At 45.4% G+C, this 21,268-nt stretch overlaps 1 protein-coding gene across 8 annotated transcripts in view; it reads right to left on the bottom strand.

Annotated features, from left to right (window-relative positions):
• Positions 1–21,268, bottom strand: part of PPP2R5C (protein phosphatase 2 regulatory subunit B'gamma) — a 131,603-nt gene that overhangs the window by 29,063 nt on the left and 81,272 nt on the right. For all 8 annotated transcript variants that reach the window (XM_030883356.3, XM_060295297.1, XM_060295301.2 and 5 more), the window contains 3 exons: positions 3,580–3,690; positions 2,489–2,581; positions 2,270–2,400 (listed from right to left, as the gene is read on the bottom strand). In XM_030883356.3, the coding sequence (XP_030739216.2) occupies positions 2,270–2,400; positions 2,489–2,581; positions 3,580–3,690 (335 nt within the window). The remainder of the gene's footprint in view (positions 1–2,269; positions 2,401–2,488; positions 2,582–3,579; positions 3,691–21,268) is intronic.

Here is a 21,268-nt window from a genome sequence, read left to right as displayed (position 1 = left end):
GTACAAAGGGACGAGGCCGGTGCGCACCAGGCCCCGGCCAAGCCCTGAGGAGCACGGGCAGCCACTGCAGAACTCGGTCCCGGGGCTGCCCGCTCACGTTCACGGAGCCCCGCCCGGGCAGGTCACAGAATGAGAGCAATGGCAAACGCTGATGTAAGCTCCCAAGCCGCGGGGGTTTGTTCGGCAGCAGAGAGAACTGAAGCCCGGGCTCCACCTGCCACCCAACCTTCAGGCTCCACTGTGTGCCAAGCAGGCACGATCCCTCACCCAGAGCTGCGCTTAACGCACCTGTGAAGATGCTGACTGGAGTGAGAACCCACAGAAGTAAGTAGGAACCTCACACTAACACTTCCAGGAAGGTCAACCAAACACGCCTGAAATACTGTCTAACCAGCCGCAGCTACACCCCGTGGGACGCAGATGAGCGGAATACAGCTCTCGAGATCATCTGCAATTTTTCTCACATGGAATGAGGAGGGGGCGGTGCTGAAGGTGGAGAGTCAGGCCGGCTGTGGGATCCACAGGACCTGCTTCCTCCTGATCGGACGCATCAGGAACGGTTTTTACAGAAAAGACTCCCGAAAACAAAACGAGGACACCACACACTCCAGCACTGAGTGCTCAGCGAGAGTCGAGCTGCACTCCGTAACTTCTGAACAACAGCCTAGTTAGGTAGTTCAGTTACTAAGTCGGGGTTCCTTAAGGTATGAGGCAGGCACTGACTGGTGATTCTGCACAGAACCTATGTGAGCAGGGAAGAAACCTTCAGGCAGAGCTTCCATTTTAGCCTAAAAGACTGGAACTGAAATCCTACCTGTCTGCTGTTGGTTAAATAGTGTATGCTACGTTTTGACAGATAAGTACGTCGGCCAAGGAACAGTCTTGTTAAAAAGGAAACACGACACCAAGAAATACAAAATAGGAATATAACATTTAGGAAACACGATGCCACCACCTAAGCCGGTGTGTCCAGCCTGGGCTCCAGCATATAAACGGGCTGTGGGGAGCTTGGAGGGAGTCTGAAGGGAAGCCACATGCAAGCTGGAGGTTCCGACACCCAAAGGCCACATCACGTGCGAAGATAAGGAGGGCGCTGGACCTCGCGACCGCAGGCAGGCAGGGCGAGGGACAGCAGGGGCTGGCCGCCCGTCACCGCCAGGACTCCTCACTGCCTGCGGCATCCTGGAGTGCGGGGCACGTGGGGTAAGCTGTCCCCTAAAAACTCATGGAGTCAACTGCTCGTGCAGTGAGCATTCCAGGGACAGAGAAGAAACCACACTGACGGTTTCATCCATCAACGTTCACCTGGAGCCCCCAGAAGCCAGGTAGGAAGCTGGGGCTGGGGCTGTGAGATAAGCGCTGGCTCGATGCCTGCCCTCCCAGGAGGCCGGACCGTCCGCCAAGCTGCGAGCCTCCCTGGCGCAGGGATGTCTCCGGAAGCCTGGGCGGGTGAGGAGAAGGGCTGGTGGAAGGGAACGTGAGAACGTTCCAGGAGGATCAGGCGAGGCTGCGAGGCCCTGGTGTGGAAGGAGCCCGGAGCCTGAGGGGCACCCGAGGGCTCGCCCAGGACCTACACCCGCTTGTCCAAGGAGCGTGTCGGCATAGGAGCCGGCAGATGGAGGGGCGTTAAGACTCTGCGACTCAGAGGGGTGGCGACAGGGAGGCTGTGTGAGGGGTCACGGGGTCAGGCTGAACACTGAGCTGGACTGTCAGAACATTCCTCCAGGAGCCCTGGGGCAGGGTCCTCCCCACTAAAACAGAGCCAGGCCTCTGTGGTCCTGCAGGCCTGGGGAGGCTGCGACCGCTGAACACCGCGCTGCCTCAGCCACTGCTTCCAGCAGTGCACGGCAGGAGTCTCCAAAGATTCCCCACTTCACTCCTCGCTCCTTCCCTCTTTCACTGAGACTCAGCGGGGACGAACGAGCACCACACAGGTGCGGGGAAACCGCTGGCTCTGGAGGGAGCGATTCATCCACACAGAAGGAACCACGTTCAGGGTGACCGGGCCTAACGGTAAAAGCCGGAACAAACACCGGGTGTGTGGGGGGGGCGGGCGGAAGGAGGGAAGCAGGCACAGAGGGAAGGCGGCCCTGCCCAGCGCAGAGGCGGAGGTATAGATGGGGCCCACCTGCCAACGACGAGCCCGCTGCTCAGGAACGGCCGCTCCTGCTGCCCAGCCACTTTGCTACAGCCAACGACGAGGTGGGACATCGAGTGTGAACAGGAGCGTCACATGCAAAAGGGAAATGTCACCCCCACACTGACTTACCTATAAAATATATTATTTATCTGTTTTCTGATGTAAGCTCTTAAGCCTAAGAATTTTCCATAGATTCGGTGAAGGGTAGTTTTAAGAAAATCTCTCTCGCGAGGATCTTCACTGTCAAAGAGCTCTAAAAGCTTCAAGAAGAAAAAGACACTCAGTGATGCGGTATTCTCTCTAACGGTGGATTACAGCGTTTGTAGTTTCAGCTAACTTGCACCTTACCTGCAATACAAACTTCTGATCAATATATTTCTTCGCTATATTAGGTTGGAAATCTGGAGACTCTAAAAATCTTAAGAAAAATTCATAAACAAGCTAGGAGGAAAGAAAAACCACAGTGAGTCAAATAACATGGGATTTTATTAAATGGAGATTAAAAATACACCATGAGTTGAATCTTTGTCTGCAAGTATCAGCCTTAAAAAAAAGGGCACATGTCTAAAGGATTTATGTCAAATCACATGGCTTAATTATAACGGATGATGGTAATTGTTTTAGTTATTAGCTAAGAACCACAGACTACATCCTTAAATGGCATTTCCACAAATGATTTCCATGGCTGTTGTCACCAATGCTCAGAGACCACAGTGCACAGCAGCCATAAGCCGGGCTGTGACCAAATCCCAGGTGGGGTTTGCAGCCTGTCACCTCCAAGTGTCCCAGCAGAAAGCCAGGTGGACAGGAAGCTGGGAGTGTTAGGTGGGCAGGTCACAGACACAGTCACCCGGGGCCGGGACGTTCCTCCCCCTTCACGAATGGTTACACATGACACTGTGGGAGGGGACGTTCTGCTACCGAGATGGCCTTTCCTGTCTGTTCTCCATCGAGCTCCTTCCCAGGTTTTTCACCTCCCCATCTCCCCTCCTTCAGCTGACCCAGACCTCCCGATCTAGCTCGGGGCAGGGGGGCATGCGCCCTGCCCAATCGATCTTTCTCCTTAAAAACGTGTTAGAAAAAAGGCGTCAGCCAAGCAGATGGGCCTCGGGGCGCACAGCGGGCACACACACTGAGGAATGTTCGCATAAGACCTCCGCCCTCAATCCCACGGTCACTTGCACTGAAAATATATTGGCAATTCTGTCACTTTGTAGTTTCTGCCGAGCGTCCAAACAAAGAGCCATTAAATGTTCTCTCTTTTGCTAAAATACTTCTCTCACACGTACAGGTCTGCAGGGTCTATGACACCGAAGTGCAGAGGCCCATCTGCGACCAGCTGGAGAGGCCCAGGCCCAGGGCTCCTGCTTCGGAGAACCCCCCCGACCCCACGCTGACCCCCGCCCTTCTGTGTCTAGTGCACCCCCAGAATCCAGTACCTGCAGGTGAGGCCAGGCTGCTTCTAACGTTGGCTCGTCTTCCTCTGGGTCAAATTCTGCTCCCGTAGGGTTGGAGGAAGGTGGTAATGTTCGAAACATGTTAACTGCAAACTAAAATCCACATATCCTATAATTATAACCAGGACATTAAAAATATTTACAGAGAACATTTAAAACAATCTTAAGGAATTCTAATGATAACTGCTTCCAGTGGTTATCTGGCTCGTCCTTATTCTCAAAATTCGGAAGTGGTGTGGGTCCTGAGAGCCTGGGTCAAAGCCACAGCTAGACCCACGGCCGTGGACAGCCAGCCACCAAGGTTCCTGCCTGACCTTTCAGATAACCAGTGCCAACAGATGCTGATGGGCAGGGATGACACCTAAGGCCTTTGTTATATCCAGTAAGTGCAGAGCAAGGAGAAAAGTTCAAAGCGCTAGTAAGAAAAGGGTGAGGTTACGAAAGAAACAGCAGAGATCAAAGAAGTGAAAACGGTGAGAAAATGGCAGAGGCCGCTTCACACCGGAGGTCGTGAACAGCTTCCCTGCCAAAGTCCTCTGCAGTGACAGTGATGAGAGCGGCAAGTCAAGACAGAGTAACTCCCAGGTGGGTGGCTAGAGGATCGTTTCCAGGGAAAGGGCCGCAATGTTAGCAAGGAGAGGAGTCATCATGTCATGGGACAGCCGGGTCCGTGTGCCCAGGGACTGGACGGGACACACAAAGTCTGGACGATTCCCTTGCATGCCTCATGGCCCTCTGCTCTGCTCTCCACCCTGTACTGTCCCTCACCACTCTCCCACACCCCAGGCTCCAGTCAATCTCCATTTCATAAAAATCAGCGTGTTTTATTTACAACAGATGTTTTCTACACAAAATCCACAATTCTTTGGGGCACAGGTACATTTTACTGCCTGTATGGTTAATATGAATAAAGCACAACATATACTGACAGGTTCCTGATATAAATGTAGAAGTCTAGTTTTTCACTGTCACCAATTCATAACCTGTGTTTCTTTCGGGGTCAGGTTAAATATGTTGCCTCACCGAATCTCTGAACACGCCATATGCCGGTTACAGAGCTCGACTCGAGGGATCAAAAAAAGCCCTCCGTCCTTCCAAGCCCAGAAGCACAGACCCACAAGATAGAATCCGACTCCACTACAACAGCGAGGGTCTCTACGGAGGGTTCAGAGCAAACCTGGCTGTTCGGATAACAGTCTTGTCAAGACCAAGCTAAAACTCCACGGCACCCGTTTTGTTTTATCCTGTCTTCCTGCAACACCATTTTCCATGAAGAAAAACACACACTCCCCAAGTCCTGGGCTCTAGAAGCGCCGAGCATCAAATGTTTGCTCTCTGCGTCGTGCGAGAGGAGCAGACGCAGACAGTCCAGGAATGGGAGCAACAAAGAATGGCTGGAACGAGTAACTAAAAGCCAGAAACAAGGAATGAAAGAAATCTTTTAATAGAAATATGAGTAATGCTCCTCTGACGTAAGTAAAGAGAGGAGGAGGAGGTCTGGAACCGGTGAATGGGGTGTGTGCACACGGCCCAGCAAGAGGCCTCCCAAACCACAGTGACCGGTGAACACAGGCTGGGACAGATGTTGTCAGGTAGAAGGGGCGCGTCCTCCACCGCTGGTCCCCAGGCCCCCCGATCCCAAAGCCCACAGAACAGAAGAAGGGGACACTGGGAGCCCAGCCACCGTCTCCTCCGGGCCTGCGGCGTGGGGATGGGGGCAGCAGAACCAGCCCTGTCACCCCTGGCTGTGGAGTGCGGAGAGGACAGGGTCAGAAAGGAGCCCAAGGCCTCTGTGGGGCGCGGCACTCCTGGGGGGGGGCTTCCCAATCCTCTCCCTCAAAGCCAGTGATCGGGGGCTCCAAGAGTCACCCAGAGACCAGGGTGGGGACGGTGGATCCAGGCCGCGTCCCCGGGGGCAGAGGTGTCTGTGGGCACCGCCGTGCTGCCTCTCTGGGAGACTTGCCCGAGTGCCCGTGACATCGTGGCACAGGGCACTTAGAGGGGAGCACACACACGGGCCACCTCGGAGGCTGCACGTGAGGGCCGCAGGGGTCAGGGGGGAGAGAGCAGTGGTCAGCTCGCCCGGGCAGGGGCTGGAGGCTGGGGCACAAAGGGGGACGGCTGCCCCTCAGGGAGGGTCTTTCAGGAAGCCCAACGCTCTCCAGAGCACAGATGCCCCCTGGGAGGGGCCGCCGCCCGGGCAGAGGCCAGGCTGCCGCAGGACATCAGGCACAGGCGCTGTGGCCCTCGGCCCCTCCTCTCCCGCTTTAGGTCCCTCGCCGGCCAGGCTGCCCAAGGGGAAGGTGGGGACAGATGAGGTTCTGAGTTGGGGATTGAAGCGATAAACTAGGTGCGACAGCTGGAACCAGAGGGGCAGGGAAGGGAGATATAACAGATTGTGATTAAAGGCGATGGCTGAAAAAAATAAAACGTACCCGTGTGACACCTTAGAGTACCCATTATTCAACCAGACAGCAATCTGAGTGTCACTGTGTTGGCGTTTAGTAACTGTGGTCACATCTAGATCAGCTGACTTTAAGTAAAGGAGAACGTGGGTGGGCCTCAACCAATCAGTTGAAAAGTCTTCTAAGAGCAAAACTGGTTTCCCTGAGGAAGAAGTAATTCCACTGTGGATGGCCGCGTCTGAGCCTGCCTCACGGAGTTCAGATTTGCCCCGTCTGACTCCACAAGGCATAAGACAGTTCCTCAAAAATCCACCCACCCGCCCACCCATCCATCCACCCATCCATCCCTCTTTCTGTCTCTCTCTGTCTGTCTCCATCCTGCTGGTTCTGTTTCTCTGGAAGGACTCTGACTGATCCACCCGGTCAGCTGAGATTCCTGAGTGACCTGCTGTAGTACAGCTAATGATTCCGCCTAAAGTTGAAGTCCCACTGCACAGTGTTCAGTCAGCTACAGCCCGTCCGCAACACCTACACATTCACCGAATCCCAGGTGCTGAGTCAGGGGCCTGCAAGGGGCCATAGACCAACTTGCTTTGAATGCAAAAGTCCCCTTTTCATGTCCTGGGAGGATGACCACCCTCGAACCAGGCAGTTTTATTACTGGCCAACTCTAATGGATAAAAAGTTCTATCTTTCACACAACAACAAAAACCTCACACTGTAATTTCTACCCTCTTTTCCTACCACGTTAATTTAATGCTCACCTCTAGAGAAGGCTAAAGATACTAAACGCTAATATGTAGATTAGAGAGCAGAAGGCAAAAATCAGGCCACCTTGAGCTGTCCATGGGTTTCTAACCCTCCACCTTTTCTTAGCACAGCAGCTTCAGGGGTCAAGTTAGTGGAGTGCCATGGTGTTGACATCTGCACGCTGTCTGCACGCGTGGAGCGTAGTCTGAGAGCCACAGAAGGCGATCGTTGTCAGCATCACGCCATGGAAACCAGAGGGAATCTGTTTCTACCGTAGGTCTAGAAGTCTTAGATCTGATGCAGACTGCGCAGATCCATCACCACCTCTCGGCTGAGACACACCGATTCGGAGTGCACCGTGATCCCTGGACACAGAGCTAGAATCAGCTCTTGCACAGAGAGAGGCAGTGTGGCCTCAGGGCACAGCCTCACCAGGCCCTCTTCTCACTCAGACCGGGACCCGAGACTGAGAAGCCTGCTCAAGCTTTGGTTTCCTCACCTGTTGAAAGAGGGTAAAGCCTCTCTTTGCACTGGGCGCATGGGAAACAGACACGTCACCACGCGTGCATGTATGTGACCCGTGCAGCCCCCGCGTGTGGTGTGGACTGACCGTGGTGGTAGGAAGCCCCTGCTTTTACAGCTTTCTTGACATTTTCTACTTTCAGTATTTAAATGATCCTGCAGATGTTCTTCTCCCAGTTGCTAAATTTATTGAATAAACGCAAACCAAAATTGCTCAAGAAGTGTTTATGCAAAGTTCTCACAATTCAATAACACGCAGCCTTTCTATACCTGTAATATTCATCACCAGTGGGCGAAGTAATAAAATATTCACGCTGTGACACAACTGCAGTACAGTGGAACATATAAAGGTTTAAGACAGGAAGGGATATGCTCCAAAAAGAAACACTGATAATCTAATTTCAGAGACAGCAAGGAAAGAAAGGTTGATTATTCAGTTCTCTGTTTAAATGTGTTTTTTTTGTTTTGTTTTGTTTTTTGGCGGTACGTGGGCCTCTCACTGTTGTGGCCTCTCCCGTTGCGGAGCACAGGCTCCGGATATGCAGGCTCAGCGGCCATGGCTCACGGGCCCAGCCGCTCCACGGCATGTGGGATGTTCCCGGACTGGGGCACGAACCCGTGTCCCTTGCATCGGCAGGCGGACTCTCAACCACTGTGCCACCAGGGAAGCCCCAGTTCTCTGTTTAAAACCACAAAGGTTTTCTTTTTGGGGGGTGGGTGGGGCCGTGTTGGGTCTTCGTTGCTGTGCGCGGGCTTTTTCTAGTTGCGGCGAGCGGGGTCTCCTCTTCATTGCGGTGAGTGGGCTTCTCATTGCAGTGGCTCCTCTTGTTGCAGAGCACGGGCTCTAGGCGCGCAGGCTTCAGTAGTTGCAACATGAGGGTTCAGTAGTTGCGGCTTGTGGGCTCTAGAGCGCAGGTTCAGTAATTGTGGCACACGGGCTTAGCTGCTCCGCGGCATGTGGGATCTTCCCAGACCAGGGATTGAAACTGTGCCCCCTGCACTGGCAGGCAGATTCTTAACCACTGCACCACCAGGGACGCCCCAAGGGTTTTCTACTATGCTTTTGATTTTGTTTTATTCATGTGATAGGGTTTATAAAGGTGAGTCCACCACAGGCCAAATTACAGCTCTTCCTCCTATAACAGGAATGCCAGGTTCTGAGGGTCATATTGCTAAGAGATACATTTTGGAGGTGGGGAGGTAGGGAGTCCTTCCACATTATATTTTAAATAGAAAGCCGTCATTTGGTTGCAAATGATATAACTGGAAAAACCAGCAGAGACAACAGTCAGACCATCACAGCTGGGCCACCCATACAAAAACCCAAAACCCCAACCTAACAGCAACATCTTCTCCACCAACAACAGGCAACGAGGAAACATAACCGATAGGAGGACCCCAGGTACTAGGCCACAAAAATGACCAAGGGCCTAGGGACTCACAACCCCCTTGTAACCCAGTTACAAGGCTTCAATGAGAGCATGAAAACCCTAAGAAAGGCACTGAAGGATACCCGAACGAATGAGGACCCTTCCCTTCTCCAGTGTGAGATGACATTGCATCACAAAGATGTAACTTCTCCACAAAGCAATTTATACTTTAAAAGCAATCTTACATATAACTCTAACTCGTTTTTTACGTGGATGGTAAAAATCCTAGTAGCAATCTTAAAGGGAAGAACTGTCCCCTTCCTCACTTGTAGAATTAGTTCAATCTGGTTTCACAGCAGAATTCAGGTATCATCCTGGGGAATGTTCGCTTGACGATTCACTCACTGCTGACCCTCCATCACCTGCCGTAGCGCCCGGCAACTAGTAGATCCTCAAAGACCTGCTGAGAGCAAGCGGATCCTTTGGGAAAAGCACCTATCAGTCACCTTATTAACTGCAACACCAAGTAATTACCTAAAAACTTCCCGATTAAACCTTAGCTCTCAGCTGCAGTGTACTTTCGTCAGGGGAGCCTCCCCCGACCCAAGGCCCGGTTGGGTCCCTGATTTCAAGCTCTTCTATCATCCTGCCCCTTTCCTTTGCGATCTTTGTCTCAAATATAACCGGATAGTCGGGTAATTCTTGGCCTAATGTCTTCCCTCCTGGTACCACCTCCCAAGGTCCATGGTACCGCCTGGCACAGAGCAAGCACTCGCACGAGAGGTGAGTGAAGCTGGCTCTCCTCCTCCACGAATCCACACCGCCACTTTCTCTAAGGCAAGAGCTGCTTTCAAAGAATGCAGCTTTACCTCCAAATAGATGCCCGAAGAAAAGAACTACAAGCTAAACCCTTACTTTGAACAGCCTGCTATTTTTACAATCACTAAAATATGCTCTCAATCAAAGTTAAAGATCTAGAAATAAATACCTACAAATCTTTGTAGAATACTTAATAAAGGAAATTTACTCTCAAGTTTTCAACAGTGGACTTTTAAATTTTATGACCATTTCACAAGTGTATAACAGCATCTTCTTCAAATGAAAATATGCTAGTCATTTATAATTATGCATAGGAGTTTATTTTTTACTTTTATTTGTGAGTTTAAGAATAGAAAATTTACCTGCAAAAGATAACCACTCATCTGTAATACTTATAATTCAATTGGTGCTATTTAAACACAACATTGGAACTGCAAGTTTTTCTTAAGTTGTTTACTCTGGTCCAAAGGTGAGTTTTACATAAGGCTTCTGAATGATTTATTCCCTAATATCTTGTTATGAAAAACCTCAAGGCAAAACAGTTGAATTTTATAGTGACTAACGATATAGCCACCAACTAGACTCTACCATCAACGTTCTTCCCTGGTGGTCCGGTGGTTAAGACTCTGTGCTCCCAATGCAGGGAGCCCGGGTTAGGTCCCTGGTCAGGGAATTAGATCCTGCATGCCGCAACTAAAAGATACCACACGCTGCAACTAAGACCCGGCACAGCCAAATAAATATAAAAAATAAAATAAAATTTAAAAAACAAAACAAAACTACACATTCTGCATTCTACACGATAGAAATGAACTGAAAAGGGAAGGGAAGCTTCAGAGCTAAAGTACTTATTTCCTAGTCATATATGTAGACCCAACTGTTTTCTTGCTGTGGGCCCCCCACCACTGACCAGATGCATACAGTTACAAAATTATAAATTATGCAAATAACCTTCGGTTAGTATGTTTTTTAGAATCGTTGTTGGATCACCTGTGTGGATGGAATTAAGTACTGATCGAGTATCTATTATAAACGAAGCAGAGACTTATACTTCTGGACAAGACAGAGTAACAGGAATGGGATTTGCCCTACTTCCTGAAACAACCAAAAAACCCAAGGAAAAACACATGGAATTCTGGTTTGCAAGACATGGATTTCAGATAGTGCAAGACAGAGAGAGATTTCTGAGAGATGGGGAACAAATGTCCCGCTTTCTCCTTTGATAGAATTTCCAAGTTGCAGCACAGGGAGAAAGAACCCGGGTGAAGTCCAGCAGACACAGGTGGTTAGAATCTGCAAGGCAAAGTCCCAGAGAGGAGAGAGCTGCACAGAGAGAACTCCAGAGACTGCAGAGGTCCTCCTGAACTATTCATAAGTGGACTGAACAGCCCACTGGGGTGAGAAAACTACTGGAGGCTGCAAAAAGAACCACCTGAAAAGACCAGAGAGACCCAGTATTCACCCAGGGCCGGAGCAGTTCCTGTTCCCATCAACGAGACTGGAAAAATCCATTAATTCACAGAGGACTGGGCTCATAATCAGAAGGGTCTTGTCTCAGTCGTGGGGGATAATTAGCCATAGAGTGATTATGACTATAGTCCTTCCTAACGCATCTTAAAAGCAAGAACCAAAAGGATCAAACTGTTTGCAAGTAACTGCATCCCAAACAAATCCCCAGATATCACTAGAAACATATCAGTACGCAGTACTCATCAAGGCAAAACCCACATGGTCAGACGTCCAATAAAAAAATGACCAGACACGCAAAGCAGCATGAAAAATGTCATTTATAACAAGAAGGAAAACCAATCAACTGAACTGACCTGGAATTGACACAATGGTAGAATTAACAGATAAGGCTAAGATAGTATTCTATGTGTTCAAAAAGTTAGGTGGAGACATGAAGATATGGAAAAGACATAAACTACATGAGATGAAGACTACAACGTGAGAAGAAAAATTTATGGAGGGAAATTAACAAAAGCTGAGACATTGCAGAAAAGGTTACTGAACTTGAAGACAGCAAAGGGAATCACCAAACGAAATACACAAAGAAAAAAAAGACTTTAGAAAAAAAGAGCATAAGTCAGCTGTGGAACAACTCTATGAGGCCTAAGACACATTTCACTGGAGCCTCTAAAGGACAAGGTGTGGGAGACAGAAAAAAATATTTGAAGAGATAAGGGCCAAATACTTTCCTAAATTTCATAAAAACTATAAATGAACTCCAAAGACAAGAAAAAGAAGGAAACTACACCAAAGCACATCATAATCAAGTTGCTTGCTTAAAAAGAAAAACAGAAAAAATCTTAAAAAGTAGCCAGAGGAGAAAAAGATACATTATGTCCAGAGGAACAGAGATAGGAATGGCAGCAGATTTCTTACCAGAAATAATGCAAGCGAGAAGAGAGTGGAGCAAAATTTTTAAAGGATTAAACTTTGACCTGTTGTTCTATACCCACCAGAGGTATTGTGGGTTCAGCTCCAGACCACTGCAATAGAGTGAATGTCAGAAAGAAGTTAGTCACACAAAGTTTTTGATTTCCCAGTGCTTATAAAAGTTATATTTAAACTATACTGTAGTCTATTAAGTGTGCAGTAGCATTATGTCCAAAAAAAAAAGTGCATACCCTAGTTAAAAAAATACTTTATTGCTAAAAAATGCTAACCATTATCTGAGCCTTCAGAGAGTCAATCTTTTGCTGTTGGAGGGTTTGAAATATTTTGAGGATTACCAAAATGTGACACAGAGACAGGAAGTGAGCAAATGATTTTGGAAAAACAGTGCCAACAGACTGGCTTGATGCAGGGTTGCCACAAACCTTTAATTTGTGAAAAACACAAAATGTGCGAAGTGCAATAAAGTGAAGCATAATAAAATGAGGTATGCCTGCGTATCTTTCAAAGTCAAAGGCAATCCTTCGACAGATGAATGGATAAAGATGAGCACATATATACAATGGAATATTACTCAGCCATAAAAAGAAACGAAATTGAGTTATTTGTAGTGAGGTGGATGGACCTAGAGTCTGTCACACAGAGTGAACTAAGTCATAAAGAGAAAAACAAATACCGTATGCTAACACACATATATGGAAACTAAAAAAAAAAAAAAAAAAAAAAAGTGGTACTGATGAACCTAGCTGCAGGGCAGGGATAAAGAGGTAGACATAGAGAATGGACTTGAGGACATGGGGTGGGAGGGGGAAGCTGGGACGAAGTAAGAGTAGCATCAGCATACATACACTACCGAATGTAAAATAGGTGGCTGGTGGGAAGCAGCCGCATAGCACAGGGAGATCGGCTCGGTGCTTTGCGATGACCTAGAGGGGTGGGATAAGGAGGGTGGAAGGGAGGCTCAAGAGGGAGGGGATATGGGGACACGTGTATGCATATGGCTGATTCACTTTGTTGTGCAACAGAAACTAACACAGTGTTGTGAAGCAATTATACACCAATAAAGATCTGTTAAAAAAAAAATCAAAGGCAAAAGAAAGACTTTTCCAGATGAACAAATGCTAAAAGAATGAATCACCGGTAGATCTGTGCTACAAGAGAAATCAAAGAAAGTCCTTCAAGCAGAAGGAAAGTGATATCAGATGGATATCGAATGAAGAACACTGAAAATGATAACTATCTGGTTAAGTATAAAAGAGTTTAAAAAATTATTTAAATCTCTTTAAAATAGAACTGTTTTCTAAAAATAATATACGGTGGGGTTTATAACATATGAAGAAGTAAAATGACAATAGCAGGAAGACTCGTGGAGAAGAAATAGAAGTACACTGCTGTAAACTGATATTTACATGGTGTATTGTCACTTGAAGGCTGACTGTGACAAGTTAAAGATGCATTCTAGAAAAGCTAAATAATTGAGATCAAACAATAAAGAGTGATAGTCAAAAAGCCAACAAAAGAAACTGTAATTATAAAAGTATTCAATTGATCCAAAAGAAAACAGAAAAAGAGGAAAAGGGAACAAAAAACAGATGGGATAAACAGAGAAAAAATACAGCAAGATGGTAGATTTAAACCCAACATCAGTACTTAACAATGCAAGTTAATGGTTTGAGTACCTCAACCAAAAGGCAGAGATTGTTTGATTAAGGAACAAGACTTGGGCTTCCCTGGCGGCACAGTGGTTGAGAGTCTGCCTGCCAACGCAGGGGACGCGGGTTCGTGCCCCGGTCCGGGAAGATCCCACATGCCACGGAGCGGCTGGTCTTGTGAGCCATGGCCACTGAGCCTGCGAGTCCGGAGCCTGTGCTCCGCAATGGGAGAGGCCACAACAGTGAGAGGCCCACGTACCGCAAAAAAAAAAAAAAAAAAAGGAGCAAGACTCAACTATATGCTGTCTACAATAAGCCCACTTTAAATATAAAGATACGAATTGGTCAAAAATAAAAGGAAGGAAAATTATACACATTAGCACTAGTCAAGAGAGTGCTGGAGTGGCTATATTAATAGCATACAAAGCACGTTTTGGAGAAAATAATATTACCAATGATAAAAGGATCATTTTATAGTTATAAAGGAGTCAATTCAACTAATAATACTAATACTTATGCACTGAATAATATGAAGCACCTTATACAACTGCAAGAAACAATTAGAGATAGAAAATAAAAAACCCCAATTACAGTAGCACCCAAAAATAAAAGACTTACTTATGAGTCTAAAAACATACATAGGGGATCTACATGTTGAAAACTATAAACAAAGATGATCAAAATGGGGATATATACTGTGTTCACGGATTGAAAGGTTCAATATTGTTAAGACAGCAATTCTCTCCAAATGTATATATTCAATACAATTCCAATTAAAACCCCTGAAGGCTATTTTGTAGATAACGACAAGCTGATTCTAAAATTTATTTGGAAAGATAAAATAACTAGAAAAGCCAAACAATTTGAAAAAGAATAAAAAGGTTGGAACGTTCATATTACTTGATCTCAACATTTACTATAAAGTGACAATAATGAAGACGGTATGGCATAAGCAAGAGGATCCCTAGATCAATGGAACAGAATACAGAGTCCAGAAACAGACTCACGAATATGGTGAATTAATTTTTGATGAAGGTGGAAAGGCAATTCAATGGAGTATGGTTAGTCTTTTCAACAAATGGTTTTCAACAAACACTTGGACATCCATAGGCCAAGAAACGAAACTGACAAAATGGATCATAGATTTAAATGTAAAACTAGAAAATCTTGAGGAGAAAATTTTTTTGAGTTTGGGCTAGGCAAAGACTTCTTATATATGACACCAAAAGCACTAGCCATGAAGGAAACAAATCAACAATTAGACTTCATCTAAATGAAAAACTCTGTAAAAGACACTGTTAAAATAGAAAGACAAGGCACACACTGAAACATTTGCAAATCACTTATCTGTCAAAGCATTTGTATCCAGAATATGTAAACAAGGCTCAAACTCAATAAGAAAACAACCCAATTAAAAAACAGGCCAATGATCTGAACAGACACTTCCCCAAGGAAGATACACAAACGAACACAGGAAGGAATGCTCGGCATCACTAATCAAGGAAATGCAAGTTAAAGTCAAAATGAGATGAAAGGACTCAAGACACCAAACGCTGACAAGGATTGGAGCAACCAGAACTATCGCACGTGGCCGGCGGGAGTGCAAAAAACGGCACATCTACTTTGGAAAACAGTCTGGCAGTTTCTTAGAAAGTTAAATGAATACTTAATCATACGACCCAGCAATCCCACGCCTATGTGCTCGCCCAAGTCAAAAAAAAAAACAAACAAAAATCTATGTCCAAAACTTGTACATGAATATTTATAGCAGCGTTATTGCTAAAAACTGGAAACAATTCAAATATTCCTCAACTGGGGAGTGGACAAATCATGATACCTCTATATAATGAGATACTACTGAGAAAAAGGAACAAACCACTAATACATCAACAACATGGAGGAATATCAAACAGATTATGCTAAGTTAAAGAAGCTAGACTCAAAAGGCTACACACTCTCTGAGTCCATTTATATGACATTCTGGAAGAGGCAAAATGACAGAGCTAGAGGACGGATTAGTGGTAGCCAGAGATAATGGATAAGGGGAAGGTCTGAGTTCAAAGGAGTAGCAGGAAGAACTTTTCTGGAGGGTCATAAAACTGTTTTATATCGACTGTGGCGGCGGTGGTTACATGACTACACGTATTTATCAAATCTCAAGAGAACTCCTCACTAAAAACGTAATCTTGCCGAATGTAAATTTAAAAATAATTTAAAACGTTACAGAAAGATAGTAAATATTTTCTAGGCTCTAAGTTCTCAAACCTTCTTGATTCACAATGCCCTTAATATCTTAGTAATTTCTTCACTGTGCCCCTAGACCAACAGAAATACCTATCAATTTAGGAGCTTAAAAAACCCCAGCTTTAGTGAGGTATAACCTTACCGTATGTAAAGTGTACAGTTCGATACATTTAACATTTACATACATCTGTGAAACCATTACACAATCAAGACGATAAATATACCCAGCATCCCCAAAAGTTTCTTAGTAACCTTTTTTTTTTTTTTTAGGCCACACCGTGTAGCATACGGGATCTTAGTTCCCCAACCAGAGATTGAACCTGTGCCCCCTGCATTGGGAGCGTGCAGTCTTAACCACTGGACCACCGGGGAAGATCGCTTACTAGTCTTTTGGAAAAAAAAGTACATATAAATTAAGTTGGTGGCGGTTGGAGGTGGGGGTGGGTTTAGGTAGAATTGGCGAGGGGTGGAGTACGGAAAAAGATTAACTTTTTTTTCTCTTTTTACATTTATTTCACTTATTTAAAATAAGCACACACTTAATAAAAACATCAAACAAAACAAAGGGTAATTCTCTCAAAATAAGAACAAATCTCCAAGAAACGGCTCACGGGGTATCTGAAGTAGAAAAATCATTCGCTGTTTTTCAAAAAGCACTTTATGCCTGAATCTCCCCTTAGCTCATCGATGATGGCAGTGCTTCTTCACCCCACGTTACTGTGACTTTGGCAAAACAGAAACAACTAAGCAAAAAGAGGAATGCGTGACTTAAATCATTACCTGAAAGAACTATCGGAAGCTTCACTGGTTAATATACTTCCTTGAATTCAAAACATCCTTTCCTCTCTCATTTCTTCACCCTTACAACAAGTAATACTTTCCAGTACACACTGTAAACATCAGATATAAAAACAGTAGAAGGAGACTGTCCAACATCAATCCTTAAATGAAACACGAGACAATCATCCTGGGGATCTGGGCATGATACCTCCCACAGGACCCAAGAAAAACTCCTCTGACCTTAACAGAAAATGTTGACTTGAACCCTAAGCATGAAAGAAAACTTGTAAGGTACTATCTAGTCATTTACAAGCAGTACGCATTAAAATACCGTGATGAACTCATTTTCCCTGGAAACCCAACATGAGTCCTGATAAGGACAGTACTGCTATTACACTATACACGACAAGGTTTTTTTTTTTTTTTAAAGAAAAACGCATTTATTGATTTTTGATAATGGCAAATGTGATACATGATCATCATGAAAATTTTTTAAAATTATAAAAATTTACTCATAAAAGGGGAAAATCCACATAATCACACTATCTAAAGGCAGCTACTATTAACAGTTTGCTCTCTATTCCTCTAGAACACAGTCTCCCGGAAAGGTAAGGGTAGACTGCGTAAGGGCACATTCTGCATCTTTTTTTTTTTAATTGATTAATTAATTAATTTTTGGCTGCATTGGGTCTTCATTGCTGCACGCGGGCTTTCTCTAGTTGTGGCGAGCAGGGGCTACTCTTTGTTGCGGTGCACGGGCTTCTCACTGCGGTGGTTTCTCTTGTTGTGGAGCACAGGCTCCAGGTGCGTGGGCTTCAGTAGTTGTGGCACGTGGGCTCCAGTAGCTGTGGCTCACGGGCTCTAGCGCGCAGGCTCAGTAGTTGTGGCGCACGGGCTTAGTTGCTCCACGGCATGTGGGATCTTCCCGGCCCAGGGCTCGAACCCGTGTCCTTGCATTGTCAGGTGGATTCTTAACCACTGCGCGACCAGGGAAGCCCCACACCCCACATCTTATTCACTGACTGCTACAGAGTAATCCAGCACCAAAGATGTGGGTAATTCTAGAGAGGTCCATCTTGACGTGAAGCACTTTTGAGCCATCCACTTCATTCAACCATTGATCTAACCGATTCCTTTTCTGACCTGCAGGTGGTTTCATCTGTGACTAAGACTAGTCTTAGTGCCCTTGTCCAGGCAGGAGACTCCAGAGTGAGCATTACTGAGCCTCTGACATCCCAAACCTTTCTCTCTGGAAACTGACAGCCCAGGGGGAGTTAAGAGTTGTCACAGGTAGTATGTGAGGGCTTAACCTCAGGGGGCAAGGCAGGGAGGCCATTCAGAATGACCTGGAGAACACGTGTAAGCAAAGCGCTGCGACCCAGGAAACGCCGTTTCTGACCTGCTCCCGGGTGGCGCTGGTGCTGCGGCCTTGGGGCAGCGCTCTTTGAGACGAGTGGTTCTCACACTTTTTGGCCTCAGGACCCCTTTAAACTCCTAAAAATGATTGAGGATCCCAAAGAACTTTTGTTTATGAAAGTTATATCTATGGATATTGACTGCAGTAGAAATTAAAGCAGAGGAATTTTAAAAATATTCATTCATTAAAAAATAGCAAACCCATTATGTCAGTATAAATATAAATTTATAAAAAATAAATTTTTCATAACATTTGCTATTTCATAAAACAACTCATATTAAATAAAAGTATTTCCCAAAACAAATTCAGTGAGAAGAGTGGCACTGTTTCACATCTCTGCAAATCTCTTTACTGTCTGGTTTAATAAAAAACAGCTGGATTCTTACATCTGCTTCTATGTTCAGAATGTTAATTTGGTTGAAATATAGGAAGACTGTCTCCAGCAGATATGTAGTTGGAAAAGGGAGGGGTATTTAATAGCCCTTTTAGATATTGTGGACTTCTTTGATACTACACCAAAACTTGATAAGTGGTAGTTTACTAAAGGTTAGCTATTCTGTGGAATCATAAATCTTATCAATGAGGGGGTCTCTAATTCACGAAAATCCACTGGTGTGTCTTGCATTCTGAACGGCCCTCTGGCCGATGAATGATTTGGGATCATCAGTTTTGGTCATTTAGAAAATACTGGCCTCACTGAATTATGTGTATTCATATATTTTAAATATATTGCCTATCGGACTGGACTGCTATGCTTTTTAAAAACAGAGTTATTGAGAGATAATTCACATATAACACAATCCGCCCTTTTAAAGTGTACAATTCAATTGTTTTTAGTATACCCACAGGACTGTGCAGGCATCACCATGCCTCATTCCTTCTGTCGTGTGTATTAAAGATCTAATTCATTCATAACGACACCAATCTCAGCAGGAGAGCTTGCAGCACCCGGAAGCTGAAGCTTGCACTGGTGGATACAAATCTTTCAAAATCCAAAATTTTGCCTGAAAGCTCAAATTTTATCTTTGGCAACAAACACTGTCAATTATTTTCCTTGAAGTGACATTCTTATTTTATTTTGTGAGAAAATGCTCCCTAAATATCCAAGTCTGCATAACCTGTTTGTCAATCTTCAAGTAAAAATGGTGTTCTGTGAGAAAAGTGGCTACGCTATTGGCTGGATTTTGCTATCAGTGTTTTCACGACGAGAGAAATGCCAATGCCTGGAAAACAGACTAGTCAATTGAAAAAAAACAAAAACGGATGGCTGACTATATTTTAAAAATGAGTGAAATTAAGAGATAATGGAGTTTATGTAATTTAGGCCTGAGAATTTAGATGCCAGGAGTTTCCCTTCCTGAGTAATTCTCCTTTTCATCCTCATCTCCCTGAACCTAAGCTTTTGAAATCTGGAAAGTAAAAGTCAGGCTAGAGGATCTATAAGGTTCCGTTAATTTCTAGGACTACTGTCTATGATGTATAAAAATACACAGCACACGTGAAAAGATGCTGGACATCATTAGCCAAGAGGGAAACGTAAATCAAAACCACAGTGAGGTCCTACCTCACACCTACTAGGATGGCTACCGTCAAAAAGACAGATAGTAACAAGTATTGAAAATGCGGAGAAACTGGAACCCTCATACCCTGCTGTGGGAATAAATGGTGCAGCCACTTTGGAAAGCAGTCTGGCAGCTCTCCAAAACGCTAAACACATAGTGTTAACACGTCACCAGCAATTCCACTCCTAGGTGAACACTCGAGAAATGAAAACATATATGCACAAAAATCTTGTACATGAATGGTCACAGTAGCATTATTCATAACTGCTAAGTAGCAGAAATAACCCAAATGTCCATCCATGGATGAATAGATAAATAAAACGTGGTATATATTCATATAATGGAACATTATTTATTTATTATTTTTAAAATTTATTTATTTATTTATGGCTGCGTTGGGTCTTCGTTGCTGCGGGCAGGCTTTCTCTAGTTGCGGCGAGCGGGGGCTACTCTTCGTTGTGGTGAGCGGGCTTCTCATTGCGGTGGCTTCTCTTGCTGTGGAGCACGGGGTCTAGGCGCGCGGGCTGCAGTAGTTGTGGCACACGGGCTCAGTAGTTGTGGCTCATGGGCTCTAGGGCGCAGGCTCAGTAGTTGTGGCGCACGGGCTTAGTTGCTCTGTGGCATGTGGGATCTTCCTGGACCAGGGATCGAACCCATGTCCCCGGCATTGGCAGGCGGATTCTTAACCACTGTGCCACCAGGGAAGTCCCTGGAATAGTATTTATCAATAAAAAGAAGTTCTGACACACGCTACAACATGGATGAAACTTGAAAACATTACGCTAAATGAAAGAAGGCCACATAGTGTATAATGCCATTTCTAAGAAAGATCCAGGTTAGGCAAATCTATAGAGACATAAAGTAGATGAGTCGTTACCAGGGGTGGGGAGTGGGGAGTGGGGAGTGGGGAGTGAGGGAGGAATGGCAGTAATGGTTAATGGGTATGGGATTTCTTTCAGGGGGATGAAAATGTTACAAAATTAGATGTGATGATGCCTGCACAGTCCTGTGAATACACTAAAGACAACCGACTTGTACATTTTAAAGGGGCAGATTGTATATGTGAATTACCTCTCAACAACTCTGTTAAAAAACATACAGCAGCACAGTCTAATAGGCAACATATTTAAAAGAAGTAAGCGTAAGAAGTGTAACATCTGTAGAGCTTTGGATTCTTCACAGTAAGTGGGCATTAACGTCTTTAAAAATACTACGACAGGGACTTTCCTGGTGGTCGAGTGGTTAAGACTCCACATTTCCACTGCAGGGGGCATGGGTTCGATCCCTGGTTGGGGAGCTAAGATCCTGCATGCCGCATGACGCGGCTGAAAAAACCAGAACAAAACGAAACAAAAAACAACTATGACAAAACAAAAATACACACACACACACACACACACACACACACACACACACCAGGCAATCCTTCAAGCAAGTTGGCTGAGTGCCACTTCAGTGGTACGCACACCAGGGGCGTCCAGAGGGAACTACAAAGGGGCCCCCATTTTTTCCACCTGCCCTGCTGGGTCCAGGCACTGCCTGGGGTGGAGGCCTTCCATTGGCTGCTTGAAATCTACACCCACTCGCTACTCCTGAAAGGGTTAGAAACCACTGCCAAGTACCATCCCCACCACACGCCTTCTTCATCATCATATCTGTCATCAATGCCTTCTGTCTTTATAGAAAACAAAACAACAGCAAACAAAACAGAAATCCTCTCTGCCCCACACCACTCATTCAAGCTCGAGGTAAG

This window comes from Globicephala melas, chromosome 2 (genome assembly GCF_963455315.2).
Source record: "Globicephala melas chromosome 2, mGloMel1.2, whole genome shotgun sequence".
Lineage (NCBI taxonomy): Eukaryota > Metazoa > Chordata > Mammalia > Artiodactyla > Delphinidae > Globicephala > Globicephala melas.
The sequence above is the reverse complement of the archived record's forward strand: the minus strand, read 5'-3'. Positions and strand labels throughout refer to the sequence as shown.